General features: G+C 42.2%; 1 protein-coding gene across 4 annotated transcripts in view; it reads right to left on the minus strand.

The window, feature by feature from the left end:
• Positions 1–18,699, minus strand: part of dab2ipa (DAB2 interacting protein a) — a 165,506-nt gene that overhangs the window by 98,204 nt on the left and 48,603 nt on the right. Inside the window, exon 1 of one of the 4 annotated variants that reach the window (XM_023834470.2) lies at positions 5,786–6,105. The exons of the other annotated variants lie outside the window; for them this stretch is intronic. Coding sequence (XP_023690238.1) covers positions 5,786–5,906 — 121 coding nt within the window. The 5' untranslated portion in view covers positions 5,907–6,105. Of the gene's footprint in view, positions 1–5,785; positions 6,106–18,699 lie in introns of those variants that run through there. 4 annotated transcript variants of the gene reach the window in all.

The following is an 18,699-nucleotide window of genomic DNA, read 5'->3' on the forward strand; positions in this document are numbered from 1 at the left end:
CGTGGACTGTCAGGCAGGGATCTGGGGGGGTCCAAAAACGTGGACTGTCAGGCAGGGATCTGGGGGGGTCCAAAAATGTGGACTGACAGGCAGGGATCGGGGGGGTCCAAAAACGTGGACTGTCAGGCAGGGATCGGGGGGGGGTCCAAAAACATGGACTGTCAGGCAGGGATCGGGGGGGGGGTCCAAAAACGTGGACTGTCAGGCAGGGATCGGGGGGGGGCGGGGGGGTGTCCAAAAACGTGGACTGACAGGCAGGGATCTGGGGGGGGTCCAAAAACGTGGACTGTCAGGCAGGGATCTGGGGGGGGGTCCAAAAACGTGGACTGTCAGGTAGGGATCTGGGGGGGTCCAAAAACGTGGACTGTCAGGCAGGGATCTGGGGGGGTCCAAAAATGTGGACTGTCAGGCAGGAATCTGGGGGGTCCAAAAACGTGGACTGACAGGCAGGGATCGGGGGGGTCCAAAAACATGGACTGTCAGGCAGGGATCGGGGGGGGGTCCAAAAACATGGACTGTCAGGCAGGGATCGGGGGGGGGGGTCCAAAAACGTGGACTGTCAGGCAGGGATCGGGGGGGGGGGGGGGTGTCCAAAAACGTGGACTGACAGGCAGGGATCTGGGGGGGGTCCAAAAACGTGGACTGTCAGGCAGGGATCTGGGGGGGGGGGTCCAAAAACGTGGACTGTCAGGCAGGGATCTGGGGGGGTCCAAAAACGTGGACTGTCAGGCAGGGATCTGGGGGGGTCCAAAAATGTGGACTGTCAGGCAGGGATCTGGGGGGTCCAAAAACGTGGACTGTCAGGCAGGGATCTGGGGGGGGGGGGTCCAAAAACGTGGACTGACAGGCAGGGATCGGGGGGGTCCAAAAACGTGGACTGTCAGGCAGGGATCGGGGGGGGGGGGGTCCAAAAACGTGGACTGTCTGCGGGTCCCTGAGTACCGGGTTGGGAAAAACTGGTTATAGGAAATCAACAGGAGTTGCACTGAAGGGTATAACATACAGTACCGAGCACTGGTCCATTCTGATTTACAGTAGCAGGCTGGTTTACCGTGCAGCTCACTGTCATGTATCAGGTGCAAGCGGGTATGAGGCTTGTAATTTGTAACTGCCAGTAATGTGGGGGACCTTGACCAAAGCTTCTTGGCCTGCATATCTGAGAAGAACTGTCACCCACAAATGTCCTCACAATGTAATCTATACATGACCCACACACACACACACACACACACATATTCAAATCACTGTGGCTTCCCAGCAAGGCAGCAAGGAAGTCATAAATACTTATTATTCACTTCCATCCTGCCATTAGTCTCACTTATTAAACAGTCTGTGCTCAGCCAATCAGAGACAGAGTGTGACGTGACTGTTGCTGACTGCTCATATAGTAGAGGGGAGGCTTGAGTTTCACACCACTCAGATATATTGGACCCCTCCCCCATGCCAACCACTGCTGTTCAGTTAGTTCCTGACACAGCCATGTAAAAGCTGAGTGTAAAGACCTGATTATCCATGGGGTACATCCCTCCACAAACAAATCCATGAACTGAAAATCAGTCAGCATGGCTTGTATGGCTATGGATGTAACCCATATCGATTCTTATAGTAAGTATGTCTGAAGTGGAAAATGTAAAGGGAAAACCATGAGGAATGATAGCCAGCAGCTTCATAAGAATAAAACAAACACTTTTTATAATGAGTGTGGAACAGTTTACATGATTTTACTGTGGCTGGCCAAAAACTTCACTTTAAGCATGATGAAAAGACATGGTGCTTCAGGTGGGCCAACAGATGTCACAATAGCTGTGCGTCACCCCAATCAAAGCCACCTTCTGCCTACCATCCTTATTACTCCATTTTTACCTGCTTTTGAAAGGATTTTGCCTCCAGTCATGCCCAGTTTAGCCCGGCTGTTCAGAGAGTGCCTGCAGCTTCAGGGCCTCACAGTGACTTTAAGAGTGGAGATGGAGAGCAGTGATAGTGTGATGCCTCACAGAGGAAGACACTACCAGCCATTTACAAGCATATATGTCAGCAGCTACAGACAACCACACTTTTAGATAGTTGCCCCTCAAGAACAAAGTAACATCATCGTTATATACTGATTTTATATAGCTCAAGGGAGTTTTACTTACTCAAAAATGTTCTGAGGGCAGAATGAAAAATGACTGATTCAGAGAGATAATCAGATTGTAGAGGAGGTGGGTCCAAGCAACTAGAGGAGGCGGGACATACCAATCAGATTTGTCTTGGTCCCGCCTCCTCTAGTTGCTTGGACCCAAGAGAGTTTATATACAGATACATCTGCACTCAGTTGCCGCTTAATTAGGTACACCTGCTTCATAACACAAACAGCCTGCCGTCCACTCAGCAAATAATGTGACTGCAACTGAATATGTGCGGCATGCAGACAGGGTCAAGAGGTGCAGTCACTCTGCAGCTAAGCACCTCAGCAACAGTCTTCCTGGGACAGAACCAAGAGCAGCTCCTGACCACAAGGTTAGAAACCTCTGTCATAACACCCAGCTGACCTCTGCAGCAGTATTACTGAGGGAAAAAAGCACCAGATAGGCTGACTGCAAAAAAACAGTCCAAGACGTAACAGAAAGCTCCTATGGGACAATGGAGCCATTTTCCACTTCCAGACACAGTTTGGTTTAGACTGTTTGGAGACTCAAGTCCTGCTTTCGTCATTTTTGTTTTCATCCTTAATGGGATTGACCCACGGCACATACTGAAGGTGTGACATGGAGCTCTATCCCTCCCTGACGGGGAGGTCTTTCATCTGCTTTGACGTATTTCTCAAGAAGACCAAGGGCCTTAGAAAGCCTCCAGATCTCTTATTTCAGCCTATGTGGGCGCACCTTAGTGTAACGCAGGCAAGGACAAGCCCAGTCATGGTGGTTTAATAGAGAGAATGAAGTTACCTTAGGGAGGCAATGTGTTTTCTGGGGCTCTACCAACTTAGATTAGCTTGTTTAATATGTCAAGAGAATCTTTTTGATAAGTTTTCTTTGACTGATTTAACACAGACGGTGTGCCCTCTTGGTGTTGTGTGCCCATTGTGTGCCCATTGTGTGCCCATTGGTCTGCAAAAAGCCTGCAGGCAGGATGTGGAGGATTTGGAAAGAACTGGGGCGATGGCAGGTCTTCTACTCAGGACTTTCAAAGGGGGACTACAATCTATATCATGACCCCCCCCATGAAATGGAGTGGATGATGTCCATTCCAGGGAAATAGAAGCTGATAGGCCTGGCTCTTCATGCATAAATATATCAGAACACATACCATATAATGAATTTCCTATAAAGCAATGATTTCCCATATCTAACTTACCTAAAAATGAATTACAATACATACTATTTAATAGTGCTTATTCTGCAGAATCTCGTCATTAAAGTCATCAAAGTCATTTTTCTAAACAGCGTTTCCTCATGCTGAACTGTGATATCAAGCTCATGGAATCACCCAAGTCCTCTGCTTGGTAGAATCTGGTAGAATGTTCCAGGTCCCTAATCCTCCTTTACACACGGCTTTCCTTATATCATCACAAGACAGGTTACACTCAAACTTAACTGGCACTGTTAGACGATTACGGTTTAGGTTAATTGCCACACACATTTCATTGCATAAAAATCTCCCCTTCAATACATTCTATTCAATACGATCACTAACCTGACAGGTGATTAGACTGGTTGAGTAATTATTTAAAACCAGTATTTATTTCAAAATGAATTTTATAAGCAATACTTGGGTATCTGTTATTGGTAAAGTGTAGATACTATAACAAACCTAAAAGATTTGATCCGCTGGTAAGAAACACGTACCAGGTCACCTGCACAAAGTGCAGTATTCCTGGAATTCTCATGGCAAGTTCCCTTTTGACAGTGTGCTATACATCAAACAACCATAACATTGAAACCACTGACAGGTAAAGTGAATGACATTGATTATCTCGTTACAATAATCCCATCAAGGGTGCCATTATATATCAGGGAACTGAACAGTCAGTTCTTGAAGTTGATGTGTTGGAAGCAGAAAAAATGCCCAAGCATAAGAATCTCAGCAACTTTGACAAGGGCCAAATTGTGATGGCTAGACGACTGGGTCCCATTTAAAAAATGAGAGGTCTTGTGTTCCCTATATGCAATCAGTACCTATCAAAAGGAATATAAGGAAGGAAGGAAGGAAGGTCAGCCGGTGAACCGCCGATGAGCTCATGGGTACCTCAAGGCTCACTGATGCACATGGAGAGAGAAGCCTAGCCCGTCTCGTCCGATCCCACAGAAGAGCTACTGTAGCACAAATTTCTAAAAAAGTTAATGCTGACTGCGTATTGGACTGCGTAGCTGCAAACCAGTCTGACTGCCCATGCTGACCCCTGTCAACTGGCATCAGAACTGGACCATGGAACAATGGAAGAAGGTGGACTGATATGATGAGTCTTGTCTTCTATTACATCATGTGGATGGCCAGATATGTGACCATTTAACTGGGGAAGAGATGGCACCAGGATGCCCTAGGGGAATACGACAAGTCAGCAGAGGCTGTGGGCAAGGTTTTGGTGGGAAACCTTGGGTCCTCACATTCATGTGGATGTTACATTGACACCTACCTAAACATTGCTGCAGACGAAGTATACACCTTCGTGGCAACGGTATTCCCTGATGGCAGGAGTCTCTTTCAGCAGGGCAATGCACCCTGCCACACTGCAAAAATTGTTCAGGAATGGTTCGAGGAACATGAAAAAGAGTTCAAGGCATTGACGTGGCCTACAAATTCTCCAGATCTCAAACTGATCAAGCATTTGTGGGATGTTCTGGACAAACAAGTCTGATCCATGGAGGCCCCACCTCACAACTTACAGGGCTTAAAGGATCTGCTGATAATGTCTTGGTGCCAGACACCACAGGACACCTTCAGAGGTCTGGCGAAGTCCATGCCTTGATGGGTCAGAGCTGTTTTTGCAACCCAAGGGGGACCTACACAATATTAGGCTGGAGGTTTTAGTCTTATGGCTGATTGGTGTATAATAATTGTTAATACCTTTGTCAGTTGATTTCAACTTATGTTAAATGTAGACTGGCTCAAATTCCACGTAGAGAAGGTTAAAGTCCATGTAGTGAGGTATAAAAGTTCACACATGATAAGCATACTACAAGTATCTTTCATTATTCTATGTGGTTTGATACTGGCCTCAGTGTGATGCAATCCTTTGTAATGTAAGTCAACAACATAAGTAAAGAAAACAAAACACACAGTTTGAGGTACTTTGAGCAGGGATTAGACATATCAGTGTCCCTCTGTTTTTACAACACATTCATATACACTTATTAAGCATACATTTAGAAGTTCCGAGAGTAAAACAACATATTCTAAAGCATTTAACGTAAATGTAAGGCAGGAAAAAATATTTCTTAATTTGTTATAAATACTCTGCTAGTGCTGTGCAGTTGTATGGTTGAGTTTTTGTATTAGTTCTTTGTCATCTACTTTATACTAGAGAATCAACTTTTGGGAAGATACTATGAAGGTGTAGGCTGGGTACAGATAAAGACTAGGGAATCTTCCAAGTGTAAACTTTTGCTGGAATATAAAATGTAACAAACATCACATTGTGAAATAGGATAACAGATATTTTTCTTGCTTCAACCAGAAGGTGGAAAAACATCTGCGCCGTCAGAACATCCAGGCTCTGGCGTAGCGAGAGAGTGACTTAAAAAGCGCGACATGGCGGATTAGAGAGGATGTCGACGGAAGAGAGAGATGAGAGACAGGCTGTTACCCCTGGTTGCGGTTCGGTTCCGACTGCGAGATCGACTGCGCTGCCTCTGCAGCCGGGCACGGCCCAGCAGCCTGTAGTAGTAGAGAGGTCTCCCCCAGCCTCTCCTTGGACCACTTAACATGATGCCCCAAAGAGTTCCTGACAAAACACCCCTGAAAATCCAGACCAAAAATCCAGGCTGCCTGTCTGTCAAAGGAGTCGAGACTCCAGCAAGTCGGAACGCCTCTCTGCTCTGGCACCAGCAAGCCTCACCCAGACAGCGAAAACTGTACCCTGAGGCAGATGGAAATCAAGTGCCTCAAGTAGAGCTGGGCTCTTGGGATGTCACAGGGAAGAGGACTGCTCAAAACATGGGCTGGCTCCGCCTTGCAGGAGGGTGGGTTCAAATTAAAATGTGTGGAATGCATTCCACTCTATGCACCCCTCCCCCCACTGGGACTGTTATAATCTATTTTAAATCTTCATTACCTGTACATGCATGAACATACAAATAAGTCTATTAGGGTCAAGAATCTGAAATACATTAACATAAACCTATGCTGATAAAATTACCTCTGTAAATATAAGAGAAAAATCATCACTGAATATGAGCCCCATGGTGCTGGCATTTACACGTATGTGTGAATAGCATCTGGCAGGCCTACGACTGCAAGGCCAAGCTGAAGTAAAATAAGTACAATCGTATCCCCTCGCCTGCCTTCAAGCACTATATTCAGCTGTGCTTTCACATCCCCTGGGTATTCCTTAGTTTACCACAGAGTAACCACCCCCAAACTGATATTGTCCCTTATTCATTGGCAAAGGTAGAGGGAAATTAAAAAAAATAATAAAACTGATTGAAAATGAGTGAAGAGGCTGAAAATTGCATGAAAACGCAGAGTGCGTTGACAGCAAACAGGATAATCAGACAGCTGACTGTAGATCTCCACGATTAATTAGTTAATTAATTAATGGTGTGCTATTGTCTCCCACATCACCTCCCCTGGAGTTATGCTGAATATCATCCCGCTGTTACTCAGAATGGGCTGCTGATCAACATCTCTACTGCAATCAATGCAATCTTTGGAGCTTGGGGTGCAATTTCAGAACGTATACATTTTAACTGAAAAACCATAGTCCAGTAAGCTGTACAAAATGCATTTAAACCAAATAACCTGCCTTATAACTATACACCCACCCCAATGTCCAAGAACAAGTGTGGACATCTGTGTGCTTATTTTAGACTGAATAAAGTGATTCTCAGAAAACTAAGTATAAAAAAAATAATCAGTTTTCCATAACTACTTATCCAGTGCAGGAAACATAGAACTCACCATCAATAGGGTGTCAGTCCATCACAGGTTTCACACTAATAATCAGACTCCTAGGGTGATGTAGGGACACCAACCTAAGTGAATGAGATGCCTTTGGACCACAGGAGGTCACGTTACAAACCACAGGGCCACTTGCCATCCACTACATGAGTGACACTTATTCACAATGAAATTTCAACTACAGAAAATAAAAGTACAATTAGTGTGCAAATATAAAATGACACACATGACTCTCTCTGCACTTAAATGACTGATAACTTGTCAAATGACATTAGAAATAGCCTCACCCAAAATAATTTAACTTTAAACCAAGAAAAATGCAACAATTAATTAATCTACATTACAGGTAGGAGTAATTGCATTATGAAGTTGTTAAGGGAGAAGATTACTCCACATGTACTTAAATTGTGGTTACACTGCATAAAACCGCTGAATGATAGCTAGTGTGGATTTCACTTTCAATTATTAGATACCATAAAAGTGTCTTTGGCAGCTGCATGAAAGTCTTCTCATGCATGCACCATGCACACACTGGTGAATGATCTATCCTGGTGCATTTCATATAGCCGCAGTCTTTTTCATTACCATGGTAATCTGAGAGTCAGCATCTGCACTGTTTGCAAAAATAAATCCTGGCAAATGAAAAACAAAATCCCCTGAAACAAACACAATCTCCTTTCTTTGCAGGTGCCTTATTTTTAGCCTTTGCAGGTAACTGACATTTCCCAGCTGGAGGTATTAATAATCTGTAACTTTCTTACCCATAACTTGAAGACCATCACTGGGTTGTGTACTGCTTGGTAAACTCCTGTGCCCCCTCTCCTGCATTTAATATACTGAACTATACTGAACATATTTCAAGTCTTGATATCCGAAGCTCAAGAGAGAGGACTCCAAATCACTTTATGCTAATAAGGTTCTCCTGGGAATTAATTTCTGGCAATTCAAGCACCCCCCTCCACCCCCCCGACTACAATGTTCAGGTCACATTCAGGTCACCCAAAATACAGTCCTAAATAGTGATACCTGATTTTATGTTGTGTTTATGGTGTGTATGTATCATCAAAAATAAATATTTATATAAAAATGTGCATAAATGGCTCAAATGGTCATTTGATCCCCAAGCCTTTTTTAACAATGAAGAGATACTAATCAGACATCTTCGTTCCTGTTTCCATACCTATGTCTTCAACACACCTGCCTAATTATAGGTTCTAAATTTTGTTCTAATTGTTCATAAACATAGTCTGGGCTTGGAGGCTGTGGCGTCCTACCCAGTGTGACTTCAGAAGATATTCAACAATGAAGTCCACATGCATCACAAAGCGCTACTCTTGTATAGTCGGCCCTCCATAGCCGCCGGTTCCGTATTCCCTAGATTCAACCAACAGCGGATCAAAAATATAGGAAAAAAAAACCCCTGAAATTCTCAAATAGCAAAACTTGAATTTGCGGCTCACCAAGCATTAAACTGCATCAACACAAATGAAGTGATGAGAGAGAGAGAGAGAGAGAGAGAGAGAGAGAGAGAGCATTTATATTATCTCTACTTATTGCTATATTTTCTATATGTACTATGACGGCTGCATCTGTACTGAACATGTACAAACTTTTCTTCTTGTAATTATTCCCACAACAACACAGTATAACAACTATTTACACAGCATTCACATTGCATTAAGTATTATAAGTAATCTAGAGATGATTTGAAGTATATGGGAAGTTGTGCGCAGGTTATGTTCAAATACTATGCCCATTAATAAATAAGGGACTCGAGCATCTGCAGGATTTGGTATCGGGGGGGGGGGGAGGTCCTGGAATCAATCCCCGAGGGGATACCGAGGTACTTTAATGTTTTCAGGTTTCATTTATGACAGAGGTGAAAGGCAGCAGAGGTGTAGTCTCACACATTTACTGTACACTTCTGTCCTAAGCAATATACAAGTAAGGCAGAGAGTACTTCATGTGTTAAAGGATACAATTCCACAAGGATAGAAGAGAAACACCAAGAAGAATAAAATTTTGCTTCCCAGCCGAATACACTTTTAAAGGCTTGATGCCCTTAAGGTTTTCTCATCTACAAAGAGATACATGAGGTTACAAATGATGACTCTGCTTATTTCAATTGTAAATATAGAAACATTTCACACCACAGCCAAGTACCTCAGTCAAGAAAAGAGCACAAAGGAAAATATATAATTTAACAATCTACTAGTAACAGCACAAAACAAATACAAAAATACATCACATACATGATAGACGCGTTCTTTATTAAGTCATGCTTAATTGGTAAATTTGCCATGCATGCTTTTAAATATGACATTTTGGTGAGGGAAAAATTTACTTAAGTATTAATTCCTAGCACTATTCCTGCAGGTAAGCCTTGATCCACACAGACACTATATATAATTTCAATTTTATAGAAGTATTTCCTAAGATGGCCAAAAAAGCACCAATGAAGTCTGGATGGATTCCGATGAGGGCAGCAAACATAAGAGTGTCTGAGTGCTGCCTAAAAGCCGAATCAGACTTGTTCAAAGGAAAGGCATACATTACGCTCCACGCTACCTTTTTACACTAATGGCTGAGTGGCAGACATGAAAGGCGACGAGCTCGTAAACAGGGCGACGCGCTCGACGATGAAAGAGCAGGAACACCAGGGCCACACTTAAGGCTGGCTGTAATCTCTCATTTCACCTTTCGCAGGTTCCGGCATGCTCGCTGGAAGTGTTGCACCATAACTTTACAAGTACACAGCCGCATTCCGGCGTCTTTGAGCACTACGTGTCTATTCCATCAAAGCTAGAGACCTATACAAATAGCTCTAGGTTATGCAAAAAGTGAAATAAACTCTGATGAAACGCAAGTCTAATAAGATAAAATGCTTAAGAAATTGCATTGCTTTTATTTAACACAGTGAAATCCAAGCCAGCTTACTCATACTAATGCATATTGTTTTTGCTATAGATGTATATTCACTCCTTTGTGTGCTGCTACCACAACATGAATTAACACGAGGCAACTATTTATTTAATGCAAACCTATTACAGGGTAACATAAAAATCAATTTTGCTCTCAGTAATTTACCTCTGCATTGATTTTACATAATAATCCTGTTTATCATTCTGCGTATTTTGCATTCCATATACGCCGAGAGAATAACATTACTGGCATGGAGAACAGCATCCCATAATTTCTGTTATCAGCGATCTTGTTGCCCTGCCTTACTCTCATTACAACACAAGGAGACCACCTGTCATTATGATCCATTTATTGTCAAGAAGGTTTAGATGGACATAGCTGTGAAATTAATCTTGTAAATAGTGAAGCCACAGAAACAATGTCTGAAGCTCCATTTTAGACTTTCACTAAGGTCAAGGATTTTTCTTGTAGAGAAATTGTTTACCAGTGCTGCTCTGGATGTGAAGAGAAAGTGTTGATGCTACTTATTTCCACCTCAGAACACAGATGTGTCATTTTATTCAAATTGGCAATCCATTCATTGTCTTTGTTGGCTTACATGCTATATAAAGTGTGTCCCAGGAAGCACAAGAACCCTGAACTTTCAGCCTGAGAGCAGAGAGGCCATAGTGTTACACTCTGAGTTGCAGTGCTGCCAAGGCCAAAACGACAACGGCGACAACAACGACAACACAGGTCTACAAAAAAAATACATTTTTCAGGTGCCAAGGTTTTTTTTATTGATTTAGGGTATTTTGAGGGTGCTGAATTCAAAAATCACACTTTTGCTGAATTGGTTCCAGTTTTTGAGATAATGGACATCCATGAAAATAATGCATTCCCCCAATGAGACTTGTGTGTGTGATAACAAATGCAATAGCTTTTGGTCTGTCTTTTGACTCTTTAACAGTGTCTTAGGTAATGAAATGAATGACGAAGCATTGAAGGAGAGTCTGAAAATAAAATTAGAGTTAAGTTCACATGTGCGTGTTTGCATGTTCATTTATTGCTGCTGTTACTGTGGTGGTGAATATTTATCCAGATCAAATCTGCCAAGTCCTTCCAAAGGAAGGGCATCATGGGAACACCTGTCTGGTATTTAGCCAGAAATGGCTGAAATGCTTGTGATAGGGCCATGAAAAAATGTAGTTTGGCCAGAAGAAGGGGATCCATTCGGGCTTCACAAATGCAGTCAAAAGAAAATGCTCATGGGTTTTTCACCTATTTTGACTTTACCAGGTCCACATATTTCACAGTAGAGGCCCAGACTTCCAATGCTCGTTCGACAGCTGGCAAATTTACAAGCCACTGATGGCCACAGAAAGGTGGAGGGAATCTTGAGGATGATGTTGCAGCTGTGAAGTCCTCTCTTCTGGCTGGTGCAGAGTGGAAACGAAAATGTAGTGTTTTGAGTACTTTCTCCAGCATCCACACTCCAAAACCCATTGAATGTGTTGTGAAGGGTATGTAGGCCACAACTTCATACAATTACTAACTGTGTCCCAGCAAATTGCTCACCACAGTGTGAATGTCATCATTGGACGTATAGGAGTAATGTCGGCTAACCGTTTGCAAAGCCCATAGCACTTCTGCTTTCAGTGTGTCGGTTGAGGTGAATGTACTGAAGGCATTGCTTGTCATGGGATCCGGAGACACTGCCAAAGCGGGTGTAGGCCTATCTGACTGAATGGCGACAGTTGTCCGACTTTCGACAAAATGCTTGTGCTTCTCTCACCTGGTATGTGAGTTGATGGCTTTAGAGCCCATTGTTGCCAGTTTGATGACTTTTTTTACAAAGGTCGCTTCGCAATTCGTAGACATTAGTTGCCTTTTTCAACCAGCTACAGTACAGTGGTACCTCAGTTCTCGAACTCATTAGAACTCGAATTTCTTAAAAGTCGAACCAACCAGTTCGAAAAAAATTACTTAGAGCTTGATCTGAATTTCAGAAATCAAACCGTGAACGCCGACCTAAGATAACTTGCACGCGCGGGGAAATGAGTCACGCGGCACGTTTGTCAGCGGAAACAAAGGGTAAAGCTTCAGTCTCAGCCTCGCATTCGCTGTGATAGCATCGTGGATGTTTACACTAGCTGAATACATGTATTTAGACAGTAAAAATACATTTAGACAACGATAGTGAATATTATTGTATAATAAAATACATTTTAAAATAAAGATTTCTTATTCATTATTTTAATATTGATAATAAACCATTAATACATTTAATTATAATAATATTGTAGTGCTGAGCAGGGACGGAACAGAGACAAAGGCGCAGACGTCAGGGTATCGGGGAATACGGGGTTTGATTACAGGTAAGGCAGGCAAAACGCAGACGGACAATACAATGACCGGACTGGGGAAACGCGGACTAAATACAGAGGACTAATGACAACAACCAGAAACAGCTGATCACACGGGGTTAACAAGGGGGGCGTGGCACACGGAAGGAGCGGACAATCGGGGCAGGACACGTTGTTTTTTTAACTTTACACATTATTTTCTTACTTTACAAATGACTGTTTTGATAAATGTGCTTATATGCGTTTAGTATAGTAAATGCTCTTCTTGTTTTATCCGGTTCATTTTGTGTTTAAATGCTAAAAAAAACATATTTAGGTGTAATTTTTTGGGGCCGGGAACCAATTAATTGGTTTTCCATTATTTCTTATGGGGAAAATTCGATCAGATCTCAAACTTTTTAGGATTCAATCCAGAGTTCTGAACGGAATAAGTTCCAGTTCTGAGGTACCACTGTACTTTCTTTTTTGAAGCATTGACATTAACAAGAATTAATAACTAATCAGTATTGTATTATTTAATAAAATCATACATAACTTTTTCCTGTCACTGTTAGATATTTTGAATCTTTTTTGTATGATGTTAGACTGTTTACTTACTAGTTGTAACTAAAATAAAAATATTCTTGCAATTCTGAATGCTTTTCAAACATGTTGTTTTAATTAATTAAGTATTAAATATCTCAGAAATTAGAGCCAATCTGGCAAAACTGAAGTCATATTCTTAATCAGAACCATAAACTTAATATAAAACCGTTCAGACATCGTTGCCACCAAAATCACTGTATACCAGTGTAATCATCACACATATTTAGGTGATTAGTAACCACCTAATTTTTCTCCCCTTCTGGGAAATATATTAATGTAGAAGGTCAGTATCTGGAAACAAGATGTAGCACTAATGACTGAATATGTCAGGAATTCAGCTGAACAGTCCGACCAAATCCCGGTAGTGTAATTGAAAAAGCCTGATCTCAGAGGCAAGGCCCAGCACTTTCTTCAGCTGTGACCGGGATGCTGGGACAGGTTCTGACAACACAGGAGGGCAGCTGTGAAACATCATGAATAATGAAGAGGTAGGAGTGAAGCGACGCCCCTCCGCGGGGACCCCGGCCTCTCTCTGAACTCCTCTGGCACTGAGGGCTGCTGGCTGAACTGGAGCTTCGCGCCTGACAGACGGTTCTCCCCCAAGGGAAATCTTCGCATGGTGGACGCGAGCTCACTCTGATCACTGACGTGAGCGGCAGCTGTTTTATTAAGGGACCTCAGCCTGCTGGCTCCCCCCGGCACCCAGAATTCACTGATCTAATCTGTTGCTCTGTCACTGTATGCATGTATACTGAGTTGAAAAGATACAGCATAGCGAATCTCCCTAACCTAACACTGCTTTGCCAAGTAGACATACAACTCAGGAATATACCGTAGAGGAATGTCATGATGCTTCTTTATGACCGACAGATACTCAGACATTTGTTATATACTGTATAAAAACACAGCCAACTGCATTACTATGTTTGAAACCACAGGCGGAGCAGCACAGTCATGTTTAAAGGCATATATTAAAATGTTATTTAAATGAATAGAAATGCATAAAAGTATTGGGACACATGGCCATTACACCTACAGGAACTTTTATGACATCCCATTCTAAATCCATGGGCATCAATATGGAGTTGGTCCCTCCTTTGTAGCTATAACAGCTGCCACATGTGTGGGAAGGTTTTTGGAATGTGTGTGGGAATTTTTGCCAATTCATCCAGAAGAGGTCAGGCACTGATTTTGGATGTGAAGGCCTGGCTTGCAATCTCCATTCTAGTTCATCCGAAAGGTGTTCAATAGGGTTGAGGTAAAGTTCCAGTCCGGGCCAGTCAAGATCCTCAACACCAGACTCACCCAACCATATCTTTATGGGCCTTACTTTTGAACTGGGACACATATAAGATGGAACAGAAAAGGACCTTCCTCAAATTGTTCCACAAAGTTGGAAGCATGGATTTGTCCAAAATGTCTTGCTATGCTGAGTTTCTCTTCTTTCTAAATGCTAAATGCCAAATTTATAAAATATTTTATAATAATATTGCTTACAGTTGACCATGGAATATCTAACAGGGGAGATATTTCACAAACTAACTTATTACAAAGGTGGTATCCCATGACAGTACCATGCTTGAATTTACTGAGCTCTTCAAAATGACTCATTCTTTCACGAATGTTTGTAAACCTGACTGCATGGCGAGATGCTTGATTTTATACACCTGTGGCAATGGGTCTGAATGAAACACCTGAATTCAATGATTAAGAGGTGCTGGCGCTCCTTTTGCACATATAGTGTACATTAAATGTATTATAATTATTTTTATTGTTGTTATTACTAAACAAAATATCTTCTCACACTAATCTGGAAATTACATTTCACAGTTAGTCCAATGCACACTGACATATGAATGCACTGGGTCCCAGGAGAGAATTATGTAATTTTTTAGACAAGTGTGGGTGAAGAGGATGATACAGAATACCTCATTTCCTCCTCATAAAAGACACCTCTCAGCCAATAAATAACAGCTCCCAAAATTAAAAGTGGCCACCTTCCAAACAGGAATCACTCGACATTACAGTTCCAGGATTCTGACTGTGGTTCAGGAAGAACAACAGGTACGAGATCCATGTGCCCAAAAAGATACTGAGCACACTGGTCCTGCACGGACGCTCAAGCTTTGAGTGCAAAGCTTTTCTCTTGACGGACACTTACAATCAATCTAATCAAAGCAGAAATGAGATGCTGAAACAGTTCAGGCAACTATACTTAAATAAGCCAGAATCAGAACTCTAAATGCACTAAACCGCCTTTGATCCTGGATGACTGGACCCAGAGCCCATTAAAATTGCAAGCTGAACCCTTCAAGACTACTGCCACATGTTTAATCTCCCCGCATGTGTGCCACCCTGAGAGAAAAACCCATTACAAACTCAGCAACACCTTCAAAGTTACCAGATGACAGTGTCTGCCGTCAATCACTTTTTCCTTGGGGTCCATTCAATCCAATGGCAAGGCGCAAATGAGGGTCTCAAAGGAGATCAGCTCTCATATAAAAGCCTCAGAAAATACCTCCCTTGAACATAAGGCAGGGGTCTGAGTTCTACTGGGACAGCCTTCTCTAGGGACCAATGACAGGTTGTCAGCTTGTTTGGGTTTCACTTTTCTGTGCAAGTCATATAAAAATAATGACCCCATCATCTGTCCAATTGGTTCTAAAATGCTCTATCAATTATGGTCACAACATTTTCAGTTTCAGTTTTTTGATTGCTAAATAACATCATTTATTTGCAAAACATACATAATTTATAATGTATATCTCTGTGTTAATTCTATTCCTCTTCCCAATGCTGGTAGACTTTAATAATAATACCACAACATGTGTGGAAATGTTCCAGAGCTGGGAATCATATCCGCAGCCCTGGAGGTATGTGGTGTGTGGCCAACCCAATCACGAGCTTGATGGGCCGAATGGCCTCCTCTCGTTTGTAAATTTCTTAATTTCTTATGAACACACACACACACACACATACACAAAGATCGCTGATCTTATCATTGTTCTTTAGCCTTTATCAAACAGCCAATGGTTGCCAGAGTCCTATCCTAAGTGTGCCTCTATATGTGGTGCTATTAGTCACAAGCTCTTCAGTGCATTCCGCCCTCTCTTCACCTACCCAGAGGACGGGAACAGACAGGCTGAGCATAAGCCATGGAAACGGATGCTCCTCTGACTGCCACGTCAGCCTGGACCACACCGTCAGAGCGAAGCTGTCAGTCAGGAGCCGTCATTATCGCTGCCTCTCATATGACCAGCTGCTAGTAATGCTACAGAGGAAGCTCAGCTTGACGCTAAATGAAGCCAACTCATACAGGACTGCCTTCAGTGTTTGCATTCTCACAGTCAAACATTTCAGCACACTGCCCCCTTCTGGCCAAAGGCTGATGTTTCAGCTGACACGATGTCGGAAAACACGTTCTTCTTTATGCTCCATTCCTACTACCCATGGATGGAGATTCCTTGAAGGTCCCAAACATAAATCACACTTCATGAAATGATTTATTATTTAGGAAATAATAAAATATCAATCATGAAACAGGGTCTGCAAACTTACAGTTGATTCCATGATTGCCTAATAGTTAAGAAAACATCAAAATATATAACAGAACTCTGCTTTGTGGCTTGCAGCTAATGACACATGTTATGATACTGATAAAACAATGAATTTATCGAGCTTCAATTTTCTGCAAACTAACTGCGTTACTGTGAAATTTGAATGCCATTTTATTCCAGTAGCTTGTTCTCATTTGTGTTCATCTAACAGAAAGCTGACTTCTGTGGCGTTAAACAGATAGGTATGTAAGTAGGCAGATATACTTTATCGTTCTCTGGGTGGGGGGGTGGGGGTGGGGGGATCACTTAAGAAACAATGCAGAATGTGACCTAGAGAAGCATTGAAGCAGTACTGGTCTAAACATAATACTGGAGCTACTCAAATGCATCCAGTGTCTGTCCTTTTCGACCTTAGAGCTTATATAATAAATTTCACCTGACAATTCCACTGCTCTCTGTCAAAATTTGAACATAAGAACATAGAAAACTTACAAAGGAGAGGAGGCCATTCAGCCCATCAAGCTTGTTTGGGGAGAACTTAACTAATAGCTCAGAGTTGTTAAAACCTTATCTAGCTCTGATTTAAAGGAACACAATGTCTTAGCTTGCACTACACTAACAGGAAGACTATCCCATACTCTCGCTACACACTGTGTACAGAAGTGCTTTCTCAAATCCAGTTTAAAATGTTCTCCCACTAATTTCCACCTATGGCCACGAGTTCTTATATTTGAACTAATATTGAATTAATTATTTGGTTGAACAGCATCCAGACCAGTTAAAATCTTATATACCTGGATCATGCCCCCCCCCCCCCCCCCTTAGTCTCATTTGTTCGAGGCTGAACAGATTCATCTCAGATATCCTCTCCTCATAAGACATTCCTCAGACCAGGAATCATTCTTGTAGCTCTACATTGAACCCATTCTAAAGCAGCAGTGTCCTTTATAAGGTATGGTGACCAAACCTGCGCACAATTTTCTAGGTGGGGTCTTACCAAGGAATTGTATAATCTTAAAATCACCTCCCTTGACTAAAACTCCACACACTTAGAGATGTAACCCAACATCTGATTGGCCTTTTTAATTGCTTCCCCACACTGGCGAGAGTGGGACATGGAAGCATCAGCATACACACCCCAAGGTCTTTATCATAATCAGCTTCCTTTATTTCAGTGGAACTCATAAAATTTATGTGCTTTATATTTCTGCTCCCTGCATGGATTACCTTACTTCTGTCTACATTAAATTTCATCTGCCAGGTATCAGCCCAGTCACTAATTAAATCAAGATCCCGCTGTAGACTCTGTGCCGCTAGATCAGTATCTGCTACACCACCCACCTTAGTGACGTCAGCAGATTTAACCAGTTTACTGTATGTATTGTTGTCAATATCGTTAATGTAAATTAGGAATAACAGTAGGCCTAAAATTAGATCACTGAAAGCATGCATTTCTTTTTCAATAATGTCTGCACATTATGTGACCCCCATATTATTACTCAGGTGCACACCATGTGACCCCTTATTATATCACTCACTGCAAATGCATTTCCAAAACAAACCTTTTGGGTTTCATGACCAATACCTCAGTTGACCAGGAGAGGGAGCAAAAAGCCCAATGACCAAATTGCACCACAGGTCATCTTCTTATACACACAAGTGAATTACTTTCATCAGTCTAACTAAACTCACTGTTAACAGGGTCACCTTATATAGTCATGGGTATTACCTCATAAAATCTAGTCAATCAATTTAACTGAACTCAAATTAAAGACCCCACACATGAAAAAGGATTACATTTAATTTCATATTTTCAAGTTATTGAAGTTCTAGTTATACAAAATATTCTGGCCCTTCAAGTGTTCAGTTCTGTAATACAAATGAAAGGAATTTTAAGGCAAAATGACTTGGTAATAAAAAAAATGTAATTTTCAGTACTGCAAGTCTGAAACCACTGTCCAGCAGCAGAACAAATGCTAACAAATAAGCACAATGCTGGAACTCCATGGATCACATGGCTGTATCCCTCTATTTTGCTTCTCTTCCCCACGCTCCTTTGAGACGAACACTTGTCCTAGCTTCCCACCCACCCCCCGCCTCCGCACAGTAAACACGTCATCACTCTCTCACAAAGAGCGTCTCTCAGTCCTGAGATGATTTTCAGACTGGGGAGCATGATCACCCTCGCTGCA

This window comes from Paramormyrops kingsleyae, chromosome 2, assembly GCF_048594095.1.
Source record: "Paramormyrops kingsleyae isolate MSU_618 chromosome 2, PKINGS_0.4, whole genome shotgun sequence".
In the NCBI taxonomy this organism is placed as follows: Eukaryota; Metazoa; Chordata; class Actinopteri; order Osteoglossiformes; family Mormyridae; genus Paramormyrops; species Paramormyrops kingsleyae.